The 18,683-nt window shown below is 44.4% G+C and overlaps 1 protein-coding gene across 5 annotated transcripts in view; it reads left to right on the plus strand.

Moving 5' to 3' along the window:
- The window catches only part of RASSF3 (Ras association domain family member 3), a 617,435-nt gene that overhangs the window by 578,888 nt on the left and 19,864 nt on the right, over positions 1-18,683 (plus strand). For all 5 annotated transcript variants that reach the window (XM_078676160.1, XM_078676171.1, XM_078676182.1 and 2 more), the window contains 2 exons: positions 10,858-10,959; positions 12,689-12,959. In XM_078676160.1, the coding sequence (XP_078532286.1) occupies positions 10,858-10,959; positions 12,689-12,959 (373 nt within the window). The remainder of the gene's footprint in view (positions 1-10,857; positions 10,960-12,688; positions 12,960-18,683) is intronic.

Genomic DNA, 18,683 nt, shown 5'->3' on the forward strand with positions numbered 1-18,683 from the left:
GTGTTGTTTTAAAGAAAGAAAAGTGCATTTTTAGAGCACCCAAGGTAGAATACCTTGGACACGTGTTATCTGAGAATGGTGTAGAACCCAGACCTGGCCTGGTCAAGGCCATCGTCGACAGTCCTGCACCCAAAGACAAGAGTGGTTTGAAGTCGTTCATTGGACTTTGTGAGTTTTACGCTAGGTTCATACCTGATTATGCCACAAAGGTACAGCCTTTGTCCAACATGCTTAAGAAAGAGGTTCCTTTCCTATGGGATGCAAATTGTGAAAGTTTTTTCTTGGATCAAACAAGAGCTTACCGGGTCTAAAGTTTTGAAGCCCTTTAATCACAATTTGTTGTGCACTATCACTGTGGATGCCAGTGGGTTTGGTTTAGGGGCTGTCCTTACTCAGGAGGTTAGTGGTGTGGAACATACTCTAGGATATGCTTCGAGAGTTCTTTGTGGAGCTGAGTCCAACTTTGCAGTTATTGAAAAGGAACTCCTAGCTTGTTGTTGGGCGATTAGGAAATTTAATCCGTATATTTGGGGTAAACACTTGAGGACCGATCACAGTCCCTTAGTTTCTATCCTTACTGGTGTTCGGATTAAAGACCATTCTCCTAGGATTGCCAGACTTTCAACGAAACTACTCCAGTACGATTTTGAGGTCAGCTACATACCTGGCAATAAGAACATAAGGGCTGATTACCTCTCTAGGAATCCTGTTGACTTTGACTCTGACAAGGATTGCGAGGAAGATTATGATGAGGAGGACTGTTTCGTAGCTTTTGTTGGGGTTGATGATATGCGCTCTATTAGTGAAAGAGAGTGGAGGGAGCATTTGTCCAGGGATACCCTGCTTAGTGAAGTGATCAAATTTGTCAGAGGAGGGTGGCCCAGGGAGAAGAATGTTCATGTTTCCCTTCAGACCTTTGTCAAAGTTTCTGATGAACTCTCTATTGAGGGTGGTATCCTCATGCGTGGCGATAGATTAGTTCCTCCCAGTGATCTTAGAATTAGGATTGTCAAAGGTGCGCATGAGGGTCATCTTGGCAAAACGCTAACCAAAAGAAAGGTTAGAGAACATTACTGGTGGCCCAAGATGGATCAGGACATAGACACTGTCGTTGCTGAATGTGTGGTTTGTTCTAGTGCCGAGAAGTGTTTGAAAACACGTTCTCCCCCCCTTCAACCTATTCCTTTTCCTGATAGGCCGTGGGAAAAGATAGGTATCGATCTAGTTGGTCCGTTCTATTTACTTCCCCCTGCCTCCAGATTTGCGATAGTTGCAGTCGACTACTATTCTAAATGGCCAGAGGTCCGTTTTGTAAGTGAGGCCAACTCCAAGAATGTTATTGATTTCTTGAAAGACCTGTTTTTGCGTGAAGGTTTTCCTTCCTCCATTGTAAGTGACAATGGCCCACAATTTATTAGTCAGGAATTTTGTTCATTTGTTGATTTTGAGTGGCATCGATCATTTGAGGAGTGCGCTTTATCACCCTCAGACGAATGGCCTGGTTGAGCGCATGAACAGGGTGCTCAACAATTGCATTCAGTGGGCTATTGCTCAACACTGCCATGTCCCGAACGCAGTTAGATCCATGTTGTGGTTCTATCGTACCACCCCCCACTCTTCCACCAAGGTTTCCCCATTTGAACTGCTGCGTGGGAGAAAACCATGTTCAAAGGTTTGCCCTGGGTGGATGTCACGTTGGGTGAAAATGAATTCAATTGATAATGTTGATGAAGTTGCCAGGTCTAATGTCTTGCATGCCCAGTCCAAACAGAAGAGTGTTTTTGACTCCAGGAAGAAAGTGATCTCTCAGCCATTTGTTGTGGGTGATAGAATTCGGATCAAGTTACCCACTCACTCTACCAAGGGTAGCCCTAAGTTCTCTGAACCTTTTGTCATTGACAAAGTCTGTGGCAATTCTGTGAGAGTTAACATGAAGAACTGGTGGAATGCTGCCAGGGTTGTTAAAGTGGGCAAATCTGTCGTTCATCCCCAGTCTTCTCATGATACGCCTATGTTGCCTCTTGATGTTCCTATTCTGCCTTCTACTTCTTCTGCTCCTGTTTTGCCTCGTAGGAGCTCTCCTGTTCTACCTTCTCATGATGTTCCTGCATTGCCCTCTACTTCTTCTGCTACTGTCCTACCTCGTAGGAGTTCTCGCACTCGAGTCACTCCTGCTAGGTTTCGTTAATTTCCATGACTTTTCTTGTTCTGGATCTATTGCTGTTCTTTCCTTCTTCTGCTTTTGTTATGTAGGAGAGAGGATAATGTAGTGTTCTGTTAGGTTTGCTTTCTAGTCTCTTTAGAATCATTCCACACTCTGTGTTCTTTCCCTTCCATCCCTGTATTCCTTTTAGAATGTTGTTTGAACTACCAACTGTTACTGATGATCTGCTGGCTGTGTGAGCTGCTGCGCAGCACTTGTTCCAATAAACCAACTTGAATATCAATCTGCCTGTGAGCTGATTACTACAGAGTGCAGTCAGCTTTGTGTGCTGTTCTCTGGAACAAAGAAAGGGAAAGTTATGCAGTAAAGGAACCTGTAGAGGGAGATTGTCCTATGCATTAAGACCTGCTCCGCACTGGCCAAGAAGAACCCATTCCACCAGGGTCAAGACTCCTACCACTGCTTTGGCATGTAGAGTGCCTGTTCATGACAGTAGACCGGGACGTGGACATCATAAACCACCACTGTCTTAACAGCCAGGCCCGCCAGGAATCACATATTGTCTGTTTAGTCCAGAAAGAAGTTTTGGACTGAGCCCACTTTATAGGCCCTCCCCCTTGAACATGTATTGGGTGGTATCTATTCTAACCTGAGGAATGTATGTTGAGAAGAGTTCATTAGAAGAAGTTACTTACCTTTGGCAATGCTTTTTCTGGTGGCTACTTTTTAACACTAATCAATATATTGCCTTATCAAAGATGTTTTAATCTATCTAAAATTACAATTTATTCATTTGTTGACACTTCAGTGTTTCTCGGAGATACTTGTTGAAACAAATCAGTCCTGTTTGAACAACTTACATTTCACAACATTCCTTATTCTGAACATCAACCAACATGTCCTTCAGCTCACAGGCTGTTTTTTCAAGGTTAATTTGTCTAATTTCAGAAGCTTTAATTGAAACTTGCTCGTAATTTCCTTATGTTGTCTTTATTGTGATAATGTGTTTTGTGCCCAATGGACGCTGAGTAAGATCCCTGATAATGACCTTCAATTGATCTTTACAAAGACTATCAATCACAGATCACTTGGATACCCACCTACAATAGATTTTCTGAGAGGATGCATTTCGTGAATGTTTAAACACCTCTGATCAGATCTCTTAAATTGACCATCCAATGGAAAATTAAATAGAAGCTTCCTTAAGCAATAATATTTATTATCATAAGTAGCACAGAGTGGACCCCATGATACTGTCCTGGTAAGGGTTGTGTTAATATTACCACAACCTAGCAGCCCATGGCAGGAATAATATTTTAACTAAACTGGGAAGAGCATTAGAATGTTGGGGGTTGTGGCAGCTGTTGTAAACTCTCTACCACTATATTGTTATTAGTAGAACTTTGTGTTTGAATACTTAATATCTGTTTGGCAAAACTAAATCAATGAACGATGAGGGCTTGTGTATGAGTGGGTCATATTCTGAATATGTGCAAGGCATTTAAACTTTAACCTGCTAAACGAAGGCTTCAGTCACGAAAGTTAGAAACTGCTTTATACCATATATGGGATTTGTGTCACTAGAAAAAAAAGCAGAGGGTATTTATAACACAAACTCTTCTCTCTGCAGTGACGTGCATTGAAACAAAATGCTTCTCTGAATGTTCTCTAGTTGTAAAGACACTTTTACAATGGCTCTGTATTCGCAAAACAGTCACATTAAAAAGAAATCCTCCTCTTTGAACAAGGCCGCATTCTAAAAAAAAAAATAAACACTAAAAAGTAGAATACATCTGTGGAGATGGATGAGGGTGTTTTTTCTCTTTTACAGGGTCCCCTTCAGTTTTGACCCGTTGGTGCCTCTCCTACCCACTTGTCCTGTCCCTGTAGTACTATGAGGTGATCTTAGTGTGGCGCTATCCCGTAAAAGCCCATATGTGCTAAAGAATAACTCCTGAGTGATCCTCATGTCGACCATATTTGGCGTAACATTACATGACCGTTTCCCTGAAGTGACCCTTCCGGTGTTCATCCAGCCCTAGTCATTTGAGCTGTGTAGGAAGCTGTCTCTCTCTATATAGTGGACCAAAACGAGTTACACTGTGCAAAGGGTCCAGGCAGCCCTTATTGTTTTACAGAGTCATATGTAACAAATCAAAATGCGTTCTGTTGTGGTAGTGTGGGTGAGCAGTTTAGGCTTATCAGTGGGTAATGCTAAGCATTCTTTTTACTCAGAGGTAATAAATGAGACACATACTCAAGAATAGGTCTGAGATAATTCAGAAAAATAACCCCTTTTTATATAAATTTCAACTCCAAAAACTTCAGGATCAAGTAATAACATTTCAAGATATTCATTTTTACAGCTTAAATGCGTCTTTACACGCCTATGCTTTCTTATGGGGAAAAAGCCATATACTGCATATAGATACTTGCTATAGGTTTCCGGGGGGTCCCCTTCAGGACTTAAGGTGGTAGGGGGCCAAGGTCCAAAGAACTACCAGCAGGTAGTCTTTACCTGCCCTAGAGTGCCTGGGTGCAATGTTGCCGGTCGGGTTGGTAACTTTGCACGCTACACCAAAGGAGGGGAGTTTGGAGCACCTAGAATAAGACTGCAGAGGAGAACCAGTCGGGAGCTCCCAACGGAGGGCTCAGTTCGTGAGGGACCTATGAGCAAGGAGGCATCTGTTCTCTGAAACCTGGGCTGGGGCTCTCCGGTGCATAGTGGTTAGGTCTGCTAGGCTGGTGTGTCACAGGCACTCACAGTTGTCAGTCTTTGCCGGTTGAGAGGACAAAAACAAGATAGCTGGGTCACTCTCGGAGTGGGTCTCTATGGTGCTGATATCCCTCAACAGCTGCTCAGTCTTTGAGTCCACAATCGACTCAAACAGGCTTTGGTTGCTGCAAGAGGTCCAGCGCCCCGGGTATTGGTGCTGAGCGGCTCTGATTGTGCTTGGCGTCTTCTCATTTGGTGGGGAGATGGATCTGACCTTCTTGCCTACGAAGACCTTCCTGGGTAGGTGCTGCGTTAGTGGAACTGGGGGCACGGTGGGCCTACAGTACGGTGGCCCGGACTTTGCTATTTGGTGCCAGCAAGCTGCAGGGGAGTATCTCATGTACTCCAAGGGAGATTGATGGGAATTTGCAAAGTGCTGGAAGCCCACCGGTGGTTTTGGCAGTTGCACAGCAGCAGAACGAGTCTGTTTCTCGCGATTGTTGAGGCAGGTGCAGGTGGACAGGGTTTGGTGCCAAAAAGTCAGCAGCTGGACCTCAGTTCTTGCGTTCTTCACTCTTCTTTGTCCTCTTCTTGTGTCCATTGAATCTGAGTCCCTGGTGTCATGGGTGCCACCTAAATGTTCAATTTAGGGGATTTTAAGGTAGTAGCCAATGGGCTACTTACCTTTGACGTGCCTACACTCCCTATATGACCACTTGCTGTGAGGAATTGAGATAACCCTGACCCAGTGTATCTAATTCTCGAAACAACAGTGGTCCCCAAGAGTATATGAAATCACAAAAGATAAACAATAGTCCACAATGGAAACTATGTTGACCACTGTCCAGCCGGACAGGGTGATTTATTTTCCAATAACACAATTAATGGGGTGTGAAGAGGCACAATCCTGTACCAATTCTAAGAACAAACTCATAAAATTTTTAGGCAAGAAGGAGCATGATTGGCCACTTGTGATTCAGTAGACATTCAAAGTAGTGCCAATTTATAGTGCTAGACACAGCAAAAATTTAACACAATGGTCGGGCTGTGAAAACACTTAAAACAAGTCGACGTTTCGGTCCCTTATGCTCAATATTATGGGACCATCATCAGGACTAACAGTACATACAGTTGCTTGCCTGGTGTAAACAATTTAAACACACATCCGCCTATTTAGGGAGGAAAGGGGTGAAAGAAAACAAAAGAATACATATGAAACCACTTCATTGGTAAGCTTGCAAGTCGACAATACACTTTATTCGGAACCGACTTATCGTGTTTTTAAAGTCCATGCAGGTGGAAACATTAGCCTAGGAACACGTGCTGATCTGTGTCTATAGCCTTGAAACATACACGGGGTGCAGCAAGTGACGTGTGTATGTGAATGAGAACATGTTACTCTGAATATTAATAGCAACCAGTTATATTATCCAGAGGTTACCTATTCCAAAAAACAATAATAATCACTTCATTGGTGATAAGTATGATCAATTCAGTAGATTCAAATAAAACGTCGTTTACACGCAACCGCTGCATTCATTCTGCATTGCTGGTCATTCATGTCTGCTTTTTATCAACATGCACAGTCTGCCACCTCACAAAGTGACCACTTACCCCTATGGGTCGGGTGGTTTGATCGGGTATTGTATTGGGTTGTATTAACCTCGTTTTGTGAGCCGCCTGAATAGGGGAGGAAGCGGAATTATAAACCTGTATTTGGGCGCTAACAGCTCCCTGAGGCATCAGTTAATCATAATGCTAATACCTGTACAATATGCGCGGTTCCGCTAAGTACGCCTCTGTTCCAGGGTGCAGTATTATCTGTTGGATAAATAATTATGAGTACAAGGGCGATTTGCAAGGGTAAGCTACTAAGACCCGGCGAGACGGGAGAGATAAAGACACATAGGCTTACCTAGCGTTTAGCCATCGGCCGGTGTGGTCCGATCTTGAACAAAAACGGGTCTGGAAAGGGAAATATAAACCCGTTTTCAGTAGGAGGTTTAAGCTGTAATTTAGGGCGGCAATATAGGGCGGCAGGCTTGATCATTCCGCTTACCGGTACGGGGCTAAGCCTCCGTGGTATCTGGGGTCCCGAGGTGCTCTGCCGGATCGCAGTCACTGGTGTCAGCCGGGCTAGACGCTGGATAAGCGTGCACCGGTAGAAATGGAAGAGGGACACGGCCTGAAGAAATGGAGGAGGGACACGGCGCACATGGGCGCCATCTTGGAGTGGGGTTTTCACTTGGGGGAGTTAAGTGCATGTGTTGGTGCTGGCTATAGTAGACGGCGCAGTGCTCAGGTGATTAAAAGCTTGAACACACATTATTTACATTTGGTACAGTAATTATATTTACATGTAAAAAGATTCAGTGGCCTATTGGGGCCAACTCATTACCTCATTTAAAGTTTCAAGTGCATGATCACTGGTCCATCAATTGTCAATGTTTCAAATTACACCACTCATAACAAAGTAGTCCAGTCCTCTGCGCGATTAAGACCGTCGCGAATGGTGTTGAATTGGATCATGATCCTCAGCTCCTCTCTATTGAGCATCTGTGTAAGGCTGCCACCTCTCGGTGGGGGTTTCACGACGAGGAGCTGAGGATCATGATTTGAAACATTGAAACATTGACAATTGATGGACCAGTGATCATGCACTTGAAACTTTAAATGAGGGAATGAGTTGGCCCCAATAGGCCACTGAATCTTTTTACATGTAAATATAATTACTGTACCAAATGTAAATAATGTGTGTTCAAGCTTTTAATCACCTGAGCACTGCGCCGTCTACTATAGCCAGCACCAACACATGCACTTAACTCCCCCAAGTGAAAACCCCACTCCAAGATGGCGCCCATGTGCGCCGTGTCCCTCCTCCATTTCTTCAGGCCGTGTCCCTCTTCCATTTCTACCGGTGCACGCTTATCCAGCGTCTAGCCCGGCTGACACCAGTGACTGCGATCCGGCAGAGCACCTCGGGACCCCAGATACCACGGAGGCTTAGCCCCGTACCGGTAAGCGGAATGATCAAGCCTGCCGCCCTATATTGCCGCCCTAAATTACAGCTTAAACCTCCTACTGAAAACGGGTTTATATTTCCCTTTCCAGACCCGTTTTTGTTCAAGATCGGACCACACCGGCCGATGGCTAAACGCTAGGTAAGCCTATGTGTCTTTATCTCTCCCGTCTCGCCGGGTCTTAGTAGCTTACCCTTGCAAATCGCCCTTGTACTCATAATTATTTATCCAACAGATAATACTGCACCCTGGAACAGAGGCGTACTTAGCGGAACCGCGCATATTGTACAGGTATTAGCATTATGATTAACTGATGCCTCAGGGAGCTGTTAGCGCCCAAATACAGGTTTATAATTCCGCTTCCTCCCCTATTCAGGCGGCTCACAAAACGAGGTTAATACAACCCAATACAATACCCGATCAAACCACCCGACCCATAGGGGTAAGTGGTCACTTTGTGAGGTGGCAGACTGTGCATGTTGATAAAAAGCAGACATGAATGACCAGCAATGCAGAATGAATGCAGCGGTTGCGTGTAAACGACGTTTTATTTGAATCTACTGAATTGATCATACTTATCACCAATGAAGTGATTATTATTGTTTTTTGGAATAGGTAACCTCTGGATAATATAACTGGTTGCTATTAATATTCAGAGTAACATGTTCTCATTCACATACACACGTCACTTGCTGCACCCCGTGTATGTTTCAAGGCTATAGACACAGATCAGCACGTGTTCCTAGGCTAATGTTTCCACCTGCATGGACTTTAAAAACACGATAAGTCGGTTCCGAATAAAGTGTATTGTCGACTTGCAAGCTTACCAATGAAGTGGGTTCATATGTATTCTTTTGTTTTCTTTCACCCCTTTCCTCCCTAAATAGGCGGATGTGTGTTTAAATTGTTTACACCAGGCAAGCAACTGTATGTACTGTTAGTCCTGATGATGGTCCCATAATATTGAGCATAAGGGACCGAAACGTCGACTTGTTTTAAGTGTTTTCACAGCCCGACCATTGTGTTAAATTTTTGCTGTGTCTAGCACTATAAATTGGCACTACTTTGAATGTCTACTGAATCACAAGTGGCCAATCATGCTCCTTCTTGCCTAAAAATTGTATGAGTTTGTTCTTAGAATTGGTACAGGATTGTGCCTCTTCACACCCCATTAATTGTGTTATTGGAAAATAAATCACCCTGTCCGGCTGGACAGTGGTCAACATAGTTTACATTGTGGACTATTGTTTATCTTTTGTGATTTCATATACTCTTGGGGACCACTGTTGTTTCGAGAATATAGCTACCCACGGTCCCCGGATAACCGTTTGGGTTCCCTTGTTGTAGGTTACAGACCAGTGTATCTAATATCACCAAAAACCAAGATGTTGGAATTCTACTTTTCGTGTTCACTTCAGGTGGCCTACCTTAGGAGTGTAACTAGCCTGATCGTGAACACGCCTCCTGACTAGCTAATTTTCCCACCTGTCCTGGTGCCAAATGAGCCCAGGGCAGGGGGTGGCATTTGCCCTATCTGGGGTAATCCAGGGTTGCATATCAAAGGTAACAGAGGCCTTTGAAGCCTCCTTCCTTTATGCTGTTAACTAGCCATCCTGCTTGGAGGAGGTGACAATACCTCCGGCCAGAGCAGACATTGTTTCTGACCTCAGGGAGTGCAGGGGCTCACCTCCAGGGGGTCAGATATGCCTCTGTGGTGGCAGGCTGATCGATATCCGTCAGCAAGCACCCTAGAGGCTGGTAGGTTTTCAGGGGGTTGATACCAAACACAATAGATTTCAGTGAAATCATTGTGTAGCTCGGGAACTCGTAATGACCAGTACCCAGTACATGTACTCACGATGGCTTCCCTGTTCACTTGTACTATCTAGTAATTGGACTAGATAGCCCAGGGGCGTATCTGCTCATGCAGATATTTTCTCACGTGTAATATAATGCACCCTGCCTTAGGGCTGTAAGGTTTGCTGTATTACAAATGTGGCATGCAGTGGCTGTGGGCCTGGCGCACAGGGTGTGCTTTGTTTTGTTTACACTTTTGTCTGCACCATTTCACACAGCCTGAAATGGCTGTGTGCATAAGCTTTGGTGGTGGGTCCCTTAGGGTGGTACAATACGTGCTGCAGTGCTTAGGGGCCCTTTAGTACCCTTACCCCAAGAACCAGGTGTACCATTTACTAGGGACGTACATGGGTGCTGAAAGGCTTGCCCATTGTGGAACAATTGCACAGTTACCTTGTTTTTGGGAAAGAGCACTTGTACTGGGGACCTGATTAGCAGTAAGAGAATGTGGCACAGCAGCTAGAGCTGCCGACTCAGGAGTTGGGGATCCGGGTTCGAGTTTTGGCATTGGCGCAACATCCTGTGATTCTGGGCAAATCACTTAACCTCCCTTTGCCCATGGACAGCGCCTGGATACCCTCAAGGGTGTTATGCCGCGCTATATAAATCTACAAATTAACTAGCAGGAACCCAGTTCACTTCAGTCACCGTTGCATCAAATACCAGGCAAACAAATGGGGGAGACCATGTCAAAAAGGGGCACTTTCCTACAAGCGACTTGTTCAAGCAGGGCCACCATTTCTGCAGCAGGGGAGTTTCTTTACAAGATTGGTAAGTTCAAACATATGCAGGAGGAGGGTGAGGTCACCACCTGCCTCCTTCCCAGCTCTTTTATATACTCGTCATAAAAATAAACCGGGAAAGCTGAACTTCTCCTTGGCAACTGATTAACCGACTTCTTGGGAGTGGTGGTGTATCTCTGGTCCCCTGATATCCCAGCCCTGTGCCTCCACCTCCTTGCACAAACAATCCAGGGTCATGTTGTGGTCAACTACACTAACTTACTCCTTGCTTTCATCCTGCAGCAGCTCGTAAAAAACATAAGCCCCGACTAGTGGACTTCTTCTAAAACTTGCTGCTCCTGTTTTTATTTATTCCAGGATACTGAGAAAGAAGTCCATCCTCGTCTTACAAAGGAAGAAATCAAGGAGAAGATCGACAAGTACAACTCCATCGTGACAGACAAACTACGGATTACCTTGGTAAAGTTATGCATGTGCTTTTGGTGTATGCAATCCGCCTTGTACACTTGGATATGTTTTTAGTAGTCAGTTACAAAAAAAAAATCCAAATACTCTACATCATCAACATTGCTTATGACTTTTTTTCTAGTTCAAGGATTCATGTTATTGTCAAGGCAAGGGAAATGAGGGGCATTAAAGGTTCCGCAAAAACATCTTCGTACAATCTGCTTTTAGGTGATTTGAACACCTCGTGTAACTGAATTCCAATGCAGAGCCCATGTTTTTTTTTTTTTTTTTGTAAAATTAAAGAGCCCATGTTTTTACTAGCACTACTAGAGTGTGTGTGTAAGAAAAAGAAAAGACGGTTGACTATAAAGTTCTGCACCTCATGCCAGTTCTTAAATCAAATGTCCCTCGCAAACTGCCCTGGCATCAACCGTATATTGTTGCCACTGTGCACCAGATCCTTCGAGATAAAGATATTCGGGCGTGCGTCGGAAAAGTAAGTCCAATAGATCACCAAGTCTATTTTCACAACAAGTTCTTTTATTTCATTTACAAGGTTAAAAAGTTCTTTTACAGTCCAACCAAGGTGTTTCGTTCTCCTTCTGAGAACTTCATCAGGGCTTAGAAAAACACGATAAATGTCGTAACAGCGTAGCCTCCAAATATAAATCCGTGTTGGGAGTACAGTCAATTACTGACAAGATTCAGTTAGTTCCAAGAGTTTCCAATTGTGGTAAGTTAAGTGCGATTCCAAAAAATCTCCGGATCACAAGGATAGACTCAGAACACGAGCTTATATAAAGGATGCCCAACAAGTGAGTCCGTATATGTCTGTAGGAAACTAGACCTTCTGACCAGTAGGTGAACAATCCAAAATAAGCGATGAGGTACACCTCGTTCTAGAATAGTAAGGACCAACACTCTCAGAACGTGACGATGTCCTTATTCAGGGATGGGATGAGGTGGTCATGGCTGAATTACTTACTGCTCATCTTCTTAACTCCAATTCTCTCTTCCTCTTACTGATAAGTCCCTTCCTCTGGAGTCCTTTAATCTACCTACCTCTGCGATGCTTCTCATTGTGCAGAAAGGCAGGACTTCCATTGGAGGACTCCTGTGGAGGGGCGGCGCATGGTGGAGGAGCCCAACTACATTTTCAGTGGTTTTAGGTTAGGCGTTTGTGTTACTCAGTAATTGGAGTGTGTGCCTCATTAATAGTTTGGCCGAGAGACATTTAATAATTCTAATATATTTTTACAAGATAGTTCCCTACCGCGGTCGCCAAAAAGGACAAGTGAACCTTGGTCATCATCTGCTTTCAATAAATGCTTAGCTTTGCATCGCAATATCTGCCACTGCTCTTGGATAACTTTGCAGTACATGGGCTCCAGAGGACTCTTTACAAGCTATAAATAAACATTCCCAGCTCGAGCTGTCCCTGCAGCTGCTATCTACACCCGCTATTACCTTCCGTTTCCGTGCCTGCGCAGTGCACTCTTTTGTGGCCCATCCCACAGAAAACTACAAATGGAATGTTCCATTCACCCAAAAAAATACAGGTGTGTTGTTGCGGTCTCAGATGTCTTACATTAACAAAAGGCCCACGTTATCTGTCAACTGAATATATGTGCAGCCAGATCTAAAATCATTGCCTGAGATTTCTACAACGCGCTTATTGTATTATAATAAACACAATCGTGCTGGGATTACGGTTAATTGTATTGTCCTATTTTTTTTATAGGGTTCCAATGGGATATACACTGGCTTTATCAAAGTGCAAATGGAGCTGCGCAGACCAATCACAGTCCGGAGTCGAATGACGTCTGCTAACCCGGCTTCCAATAACAATAACGGGACTGCTTTCTTCCTGCCCAAGGGCAGCACGAACATTTTGCACATAAGCAGCACCAACACGGTCCGCGAGGTCATCGAGGCGCTGCTGAGGAAGTATCTGGTTGCAGACAATCCTGCCAAGTTTGTCCTTTACAAGCACTGTCAGAAGGAAGATCAAGGTACTGTGTGACCACGCTCCTGTTTGTTTCTTTATGCATGTCATAGGCTTTCCTTCAAATCCTCTCAGACTAGCCATACATGCCTTAATAATGCCAGATTTTCTGCTACAAAAATACAATAGGCAATAACAGACATTGTATTGCTTTCTATTGGTGTGACTTGCCCTTGCTAGGTCCAAAGTGCTTCCTTGATGTGCTGTCCATGATAACCCCACCAAAAAGAGAAACCCAGAGAAGGTCACATCCACAGTATACATTTTTTTTACACCGTAGGACTGCCTTATATATTGAAATGCAAGGCTTGCATGAAAAAAGAATTCTGCACGTGCCCAGCACAATAATCCAGTGTGACATCTTATGTCAGTGGTGTACTTGCAGGCACGTCCACCACTGAAATTTCGCTGAATTTGCAATAGGAAGGAAATCTGACACACACTTATCTATACATAGCATCTCCGGACAATCCAGCACATTTATTTTTAGGCATCTAGCTTGTGTTGTTGCAGATGTTGTGTTGAACTGTCTGTTGGTGGCAGTGCCAAAAACTGAGAGATGGTTATCAGACACTTTGAGCAATGGAGACCTCTCTCTAGTGGGTCTGTCACATGGGGACTGACCTAGACGATTTTTACACGCAGAAGGTACGCCTAGTAGGTCAAGTATCTGAACTACGAGTAGCTGCCAGTGGTGTTAAAACCGCGCCATGGTATCTCACTGGGTTAGACTGGTGGCTGAAATGGCGATTTACACCACACTCCACTTCAGCATCAAGTGACTCTTTAGTGTACATGTGTCAGCCCATGTTTGACAAGTCTCTACATCAAAGCGCCACTGGTCCGACTTTCTCATCGAAAAAATGATGTACTATGTAGCAATGAATTGTGACGTTTACTCCTGTGGAGTGTGTAATTAAATGTAGTTAATGGTACGTTAGTGGTTAAATCTGGTTCCCCGGCGGACATCTGCCCAGCCTACATCCTGCAACAGATTTACTCTGTCTGGCCCAAACCACCTATATCCTTCCTCAATAGCTCGCTGGCTCAGGGGGTGGTAATTCCAGCTCTCAAATCTGCCACCATAGTCCCCATTCTTAAGAAGCCTGGGGCGGACCCTTCCATTCCAGCCAATTATCGTCCCATCTCCCTCCTGCCTTATTTAGGCAAGGTGCTAGAGCGACACGTAACATCGGTCCTCAGTGCCCATGTGGAAGCCAATGGGGGTCTTGTGTCTCGCCAGGCTGGCTTTCGGCCTAGGCACTCCACCGAGTCCGTCGTGGTATCGGTCCTGAACCATCTCAGGGAGGGCATGGACCAAAACAACAACCAGGCTCTGGTGCTCTTCGATCTTTCCGCCGCCTTCGACACGGTGGACCATTCCATCTTACTTTCCCGTGTCGGAGCGGCGGGGGTCGAGGGCTCAGCCCTGGTCTGGCTATCGTCCTTCCTGAGGGACCGTGCCCAGGCGGTTCGGTTGGGGGATTTCTCGGCCACTCAACTTAAAGTCACTTGTGGTGTCCCTCAGGGTTCTTCTCTCTCTCCTCTTCTGTTTAATCTCTACATCTATCCTCTGATCTTTGCACTTCAACAGCTGGAGGTCACTGTCTTTAACTATGCAGATGACCTCCAGCTTATCTTCAACCTGTCTTCTTCCCCTCATTCTATGTCTAATTTCCAGTCTATCATGATTTTCATCAGGGACTGGATGAACCACAACCATCTGAAGTTGAACCCTGATAAAACAGAATTGGTCCTTACAGGTGGTTCCTCCAGTCCCTGGAACTCTCTTTTTGGGCCTTCTTCCTTGGGATCCCCTCCTACACCTTCTTCCTCAGTTAAAACTCTGGGCATCAAACTCAATAATCATCTCAACCTCCATTCACAAATTAGTTCTGTGGTCTCTTCCTGCTTTTTTGTACTCCGAACTATTCGCTCTGTTTCTCGGTTCTTTTCTCCCTCTGCACTTAAGTTAATCATGTCCGCTCTGGTTGTTTCCCGGCTGGACTACGCTAATGCCCTCTACAACGGCATTCCGGCCTATAGTCTGCAGAAGCTCCAGCTGGTCCAAAACCAGGCGGCCAGACTGGTATACGGCCTCCCCCGCTCTCACCACTCTACCCCCCTACTGAAAGCACTACATTGGCTACCTGTTAAGGAGCGATCTCTCTTTAAGACTGGATGTATGGTCTTCCAGGCACGCCAAGGTACTGCCCCTGCCTTCATCTCTTCCCTACTAAAAGAGTATATTCCTGCCCGTGAGCTGCGGTCATCTACCCAATCACTCCTCCAGGTTCCCAGGTACAGACGCAAGAAATGGGGCGGAGCCAATTTTTCTTTTTTGGCACCATCCTTCTGGAATTCCCTCCCCGATCACTTGCGTTTGGCCACACATTATTCCTCTTTTCGTAAAGATCTTAAGACCCTTCTTTTTACTCAAGCCTTTCCAATGTAAATTGATTTTTTTTCCCTTTCACTCCATTAGTCTTCTGTTTTACTGCTATACTTGCCTCCACAGCGCCAAGAAACCGCATGGTGAACGTTGCGCTTAATAAATATTTTAAATTCATACGTGTGATTTGATTTTGATATTTATATAGAGCAGCAGTCACCCAAGGGCATCAAAGCGCTAGAGAAAGACCGCACATACCACGGAGTCCAGAAGCAAAATGAGAGAACTTCAGCTCACCGTTTGCCTGAGATCAGCCAGGTCTGAAGGGCTTTTCTAAATGGGAGCAGAAGAGGGATCGATGTGAGCGCCAGGGGAGGGAATTCCAGAGCTTACACACTGCCATTGAAAAAGCCTTATCTCCCCACTTGCTCTTCTTGGTTCTTGGTACCAGAAGTTGAATTTGAGGTGAGGAGCGAAGTAATTGGCTTGGGGAATACCATTTGAACATGGTCTTCAGCCTTGGAGAATAGGAGGCGTGCAATAACTTATGGACCATACACCGTACTTTAAAACTGATACGTTGTGCAATGGAAAGCCAGTGTATGTGTTCTAGTCCCTTCTTGGCTGATTGTCTTTTGGGAATGTCCAGAATAAGTCTTGCCAATGCATTCTGCTGTACCTGGAGTTTATGTTGTAAGCCCTTACTAGCAGCCAGGTACAGGGCATTGCAATTATCAAGTCTGGACACTACCAGAGCCAGTGCTACCTGGATCCTAGCTGAACGCTGGATGAAAGGAAAGATTTTTTTTAAACATCTGTATGAGCCAAGAGCATGTGGAAATGGTATGGTTCACTTGGGCCTTAAAGCTAAGCTCTGTGTCCATCAGGACTCTCAGATTCTTAGCTTTTTCACTCGGGACAGGACAGCATCCTAAAGATTGAGGCCAGCAGTTACTGTTCATTTGATTGCCCCTGATCTGAATATCATCACCTCCATTTTCCCCGTTAAGTTTAAGGAAGTTAGCAGACATCCAGTCTGCTACTCCGTACATGCATCCACGGACATTCTCTGACCATGAGCACAGCTCCTTAGGGATGGTGACCATAATTTGTGTATCATCTGCATATGACACCACTTCTAATCCAAAAGAGTGGATTACTGTAGCGAGGGGTGCCACATACAGATTAAAAAGGGTGGGACTCGAGGAATACCTCTGCGGGACTCTACAAGGAAGTGAGTAGGAGTCTGAGTGAAAAGATTTTAAATTCACCTTTTGGGATCTCCCTGTCAGTAACTAGGACAGAAGGGCAAGTGCTTGATGAGAAACACCAAGGCTCCGTAGGAGAGATGGTATCAAATGCTGCTGATGGATCCAAGAGAATTAGCACTACTCCCTACCCTTCGTCCACCGTATGCCTGATGTAATCCGATGCTGAAACCAAGGCTGTTTCTGTACCATGATGCCTTCTGAATCCAAACTGCGACTCATTGAGCCAGGATTGCCGATCTGCAGTTTCCATAAGCTGCTTTTTGAGATGTGATTCCTGAATTTTTGCTGGAACAGGGAGCAGAGAGATGGGACGGTAATTCTTGCAGTCCCTGGAGTCCAGATTTTTCTTTTTTTTTTAGAAGAGGTCTAATGATAGCTTGTTTTCAAGAATGGGGATAAATTCCAGAGCGGATGATGATATTCATTAATTTACAGAGGGGTTCCGCTATGGTATCAGCAACCATATGTAAAATTGTCGGAGGGCATGCCTCCATACGAGAGCCTGAATGCGTTCTCCTAAGATAATGTACAAGAATAGGAGGCATAAGGTCGCAAAATGTTGGGAGACCCCTGTGTTCACTGTTGGACATCAGTGGACCATCTTTGGTAGGGCTGTTGAATGTTGGGTTTGAAATGGGAATATTTGAGTTTGACTCTAACTCAGTGTATATGTCCGTGATCTTATTTTGAAAAAAAGGTAGCTAGTTGATCACAGAATATTTGTGATGTATCCGGTTCTGCCAAGGAATGGGAAGATGAAAGCTGTTGTACCAGCTGAAACAGTTCTCTGGTAGATTTAGAATTATCAATTAATTGCCTGTGTGTTGTACATAGATTTTTCTTTCACAAGTGCACCTTTATATTCCTTGACCCTAGCTTTATATGTAATTGTCCTGATCCTCTAGGGTTTGTCTCCACGCCCACTCAGCCCGACAACATCATTGTTTTAAATTCCCTAATTTGTCATTCGACCAAGGAGCTGAGAAGCGGCATTTTTTCTGAGTATATAATGTAGGAGGTGCCACTATATCCACTGCTGGTTTAAGCCATTTATCAAAGACCTCAGCTCCTAGATTAGAGTCCTCCTGGATAGTACGGGGAATATTTTCTAAGAAATTAATCAAAGTGGCGGCTGAAATACCTTCCCAGTTTCTAAATGTACTAGGACCTTGGGAGGGTCTCTGTTTTCTACTGGAGGCAGGAATTCAAACTGAAGTGCACTGTGGTCTGACCAACAGATAGGTATTGTGTGTTGGAAGGCAATACGTGAATCATTGGAAAAAGTGTGTGTGTGTGTGTGTGTGTGTGTGTGTGTGTGTGATCTCAATCTCACAACGTGATCCTCGGTTAGTCAGCTCAGCGCTCCACGTTATGGCCGGATCCTGGCCACAATCATTAATTTTCTCACAAACGACGCGGCACTCCAGATTAAGTTACTCAATGGTATTATTTATTCATACCACACATCACCTCAACCAACGTGTTTCAGCCTCACGGTCTTTGTCGCGGTTAGTGAGTCCCTCTTTACTTTCACTATATATACCCCTCTCTGCCACAATGAGGCATTCTGGGTCTTGTAGTGATTGAAGGTCAATTAAAAACTTTATACATTTCTTACAAAAGGACATTGTGTGAATGACTCCATTACGGTTGTTACATTGTTCATGTGACTCTTATATTCATATTCGCATTCAGTTGTAATGCATTATTAACTGTTTAGCATATCGCGCTTTGTGCTGTTGTTTAGTACAAAATTAATTCATGTACGTTTTCATGTTTCTGATTGTTTATTTATAAGTATTGGGTGTAGTACCCTGTTTTTATACTCATTATAAGGCTGATTCATGTTGCAGTCTTTTTGGCATTGTTCGTGTTGTTGTATCCATTACTCAAGGTGAACATAAAGTTCCTCATCAAAGTTGATCCACGAGGGTGCTTTGTTCTGAGTCTTATAATGTATTTAGATTCTATTTGACGTAATCTTTTAGTTCTATTTCCTCCTCGTTCTCCTGGGGAAATCCTGTGTATTGCATAGTATTGCATTGCTTTCCAGTTCCCTTTCTGGCAT

This window comes from Lissotriton helveticus, chromosome 1_1 (genome assembly GCF_964261635.1).
Source record: "Lissotriton helveticus chromosome 1_1, aLisHel1.1, whole genome shotgun sequence".
Taxonomy (NCBI): Eukaryota; Metazoa; Chordata; class Amphibia; order Caudata; family Salamandridae; genus Lissotriton; species Lissotriton helveticus.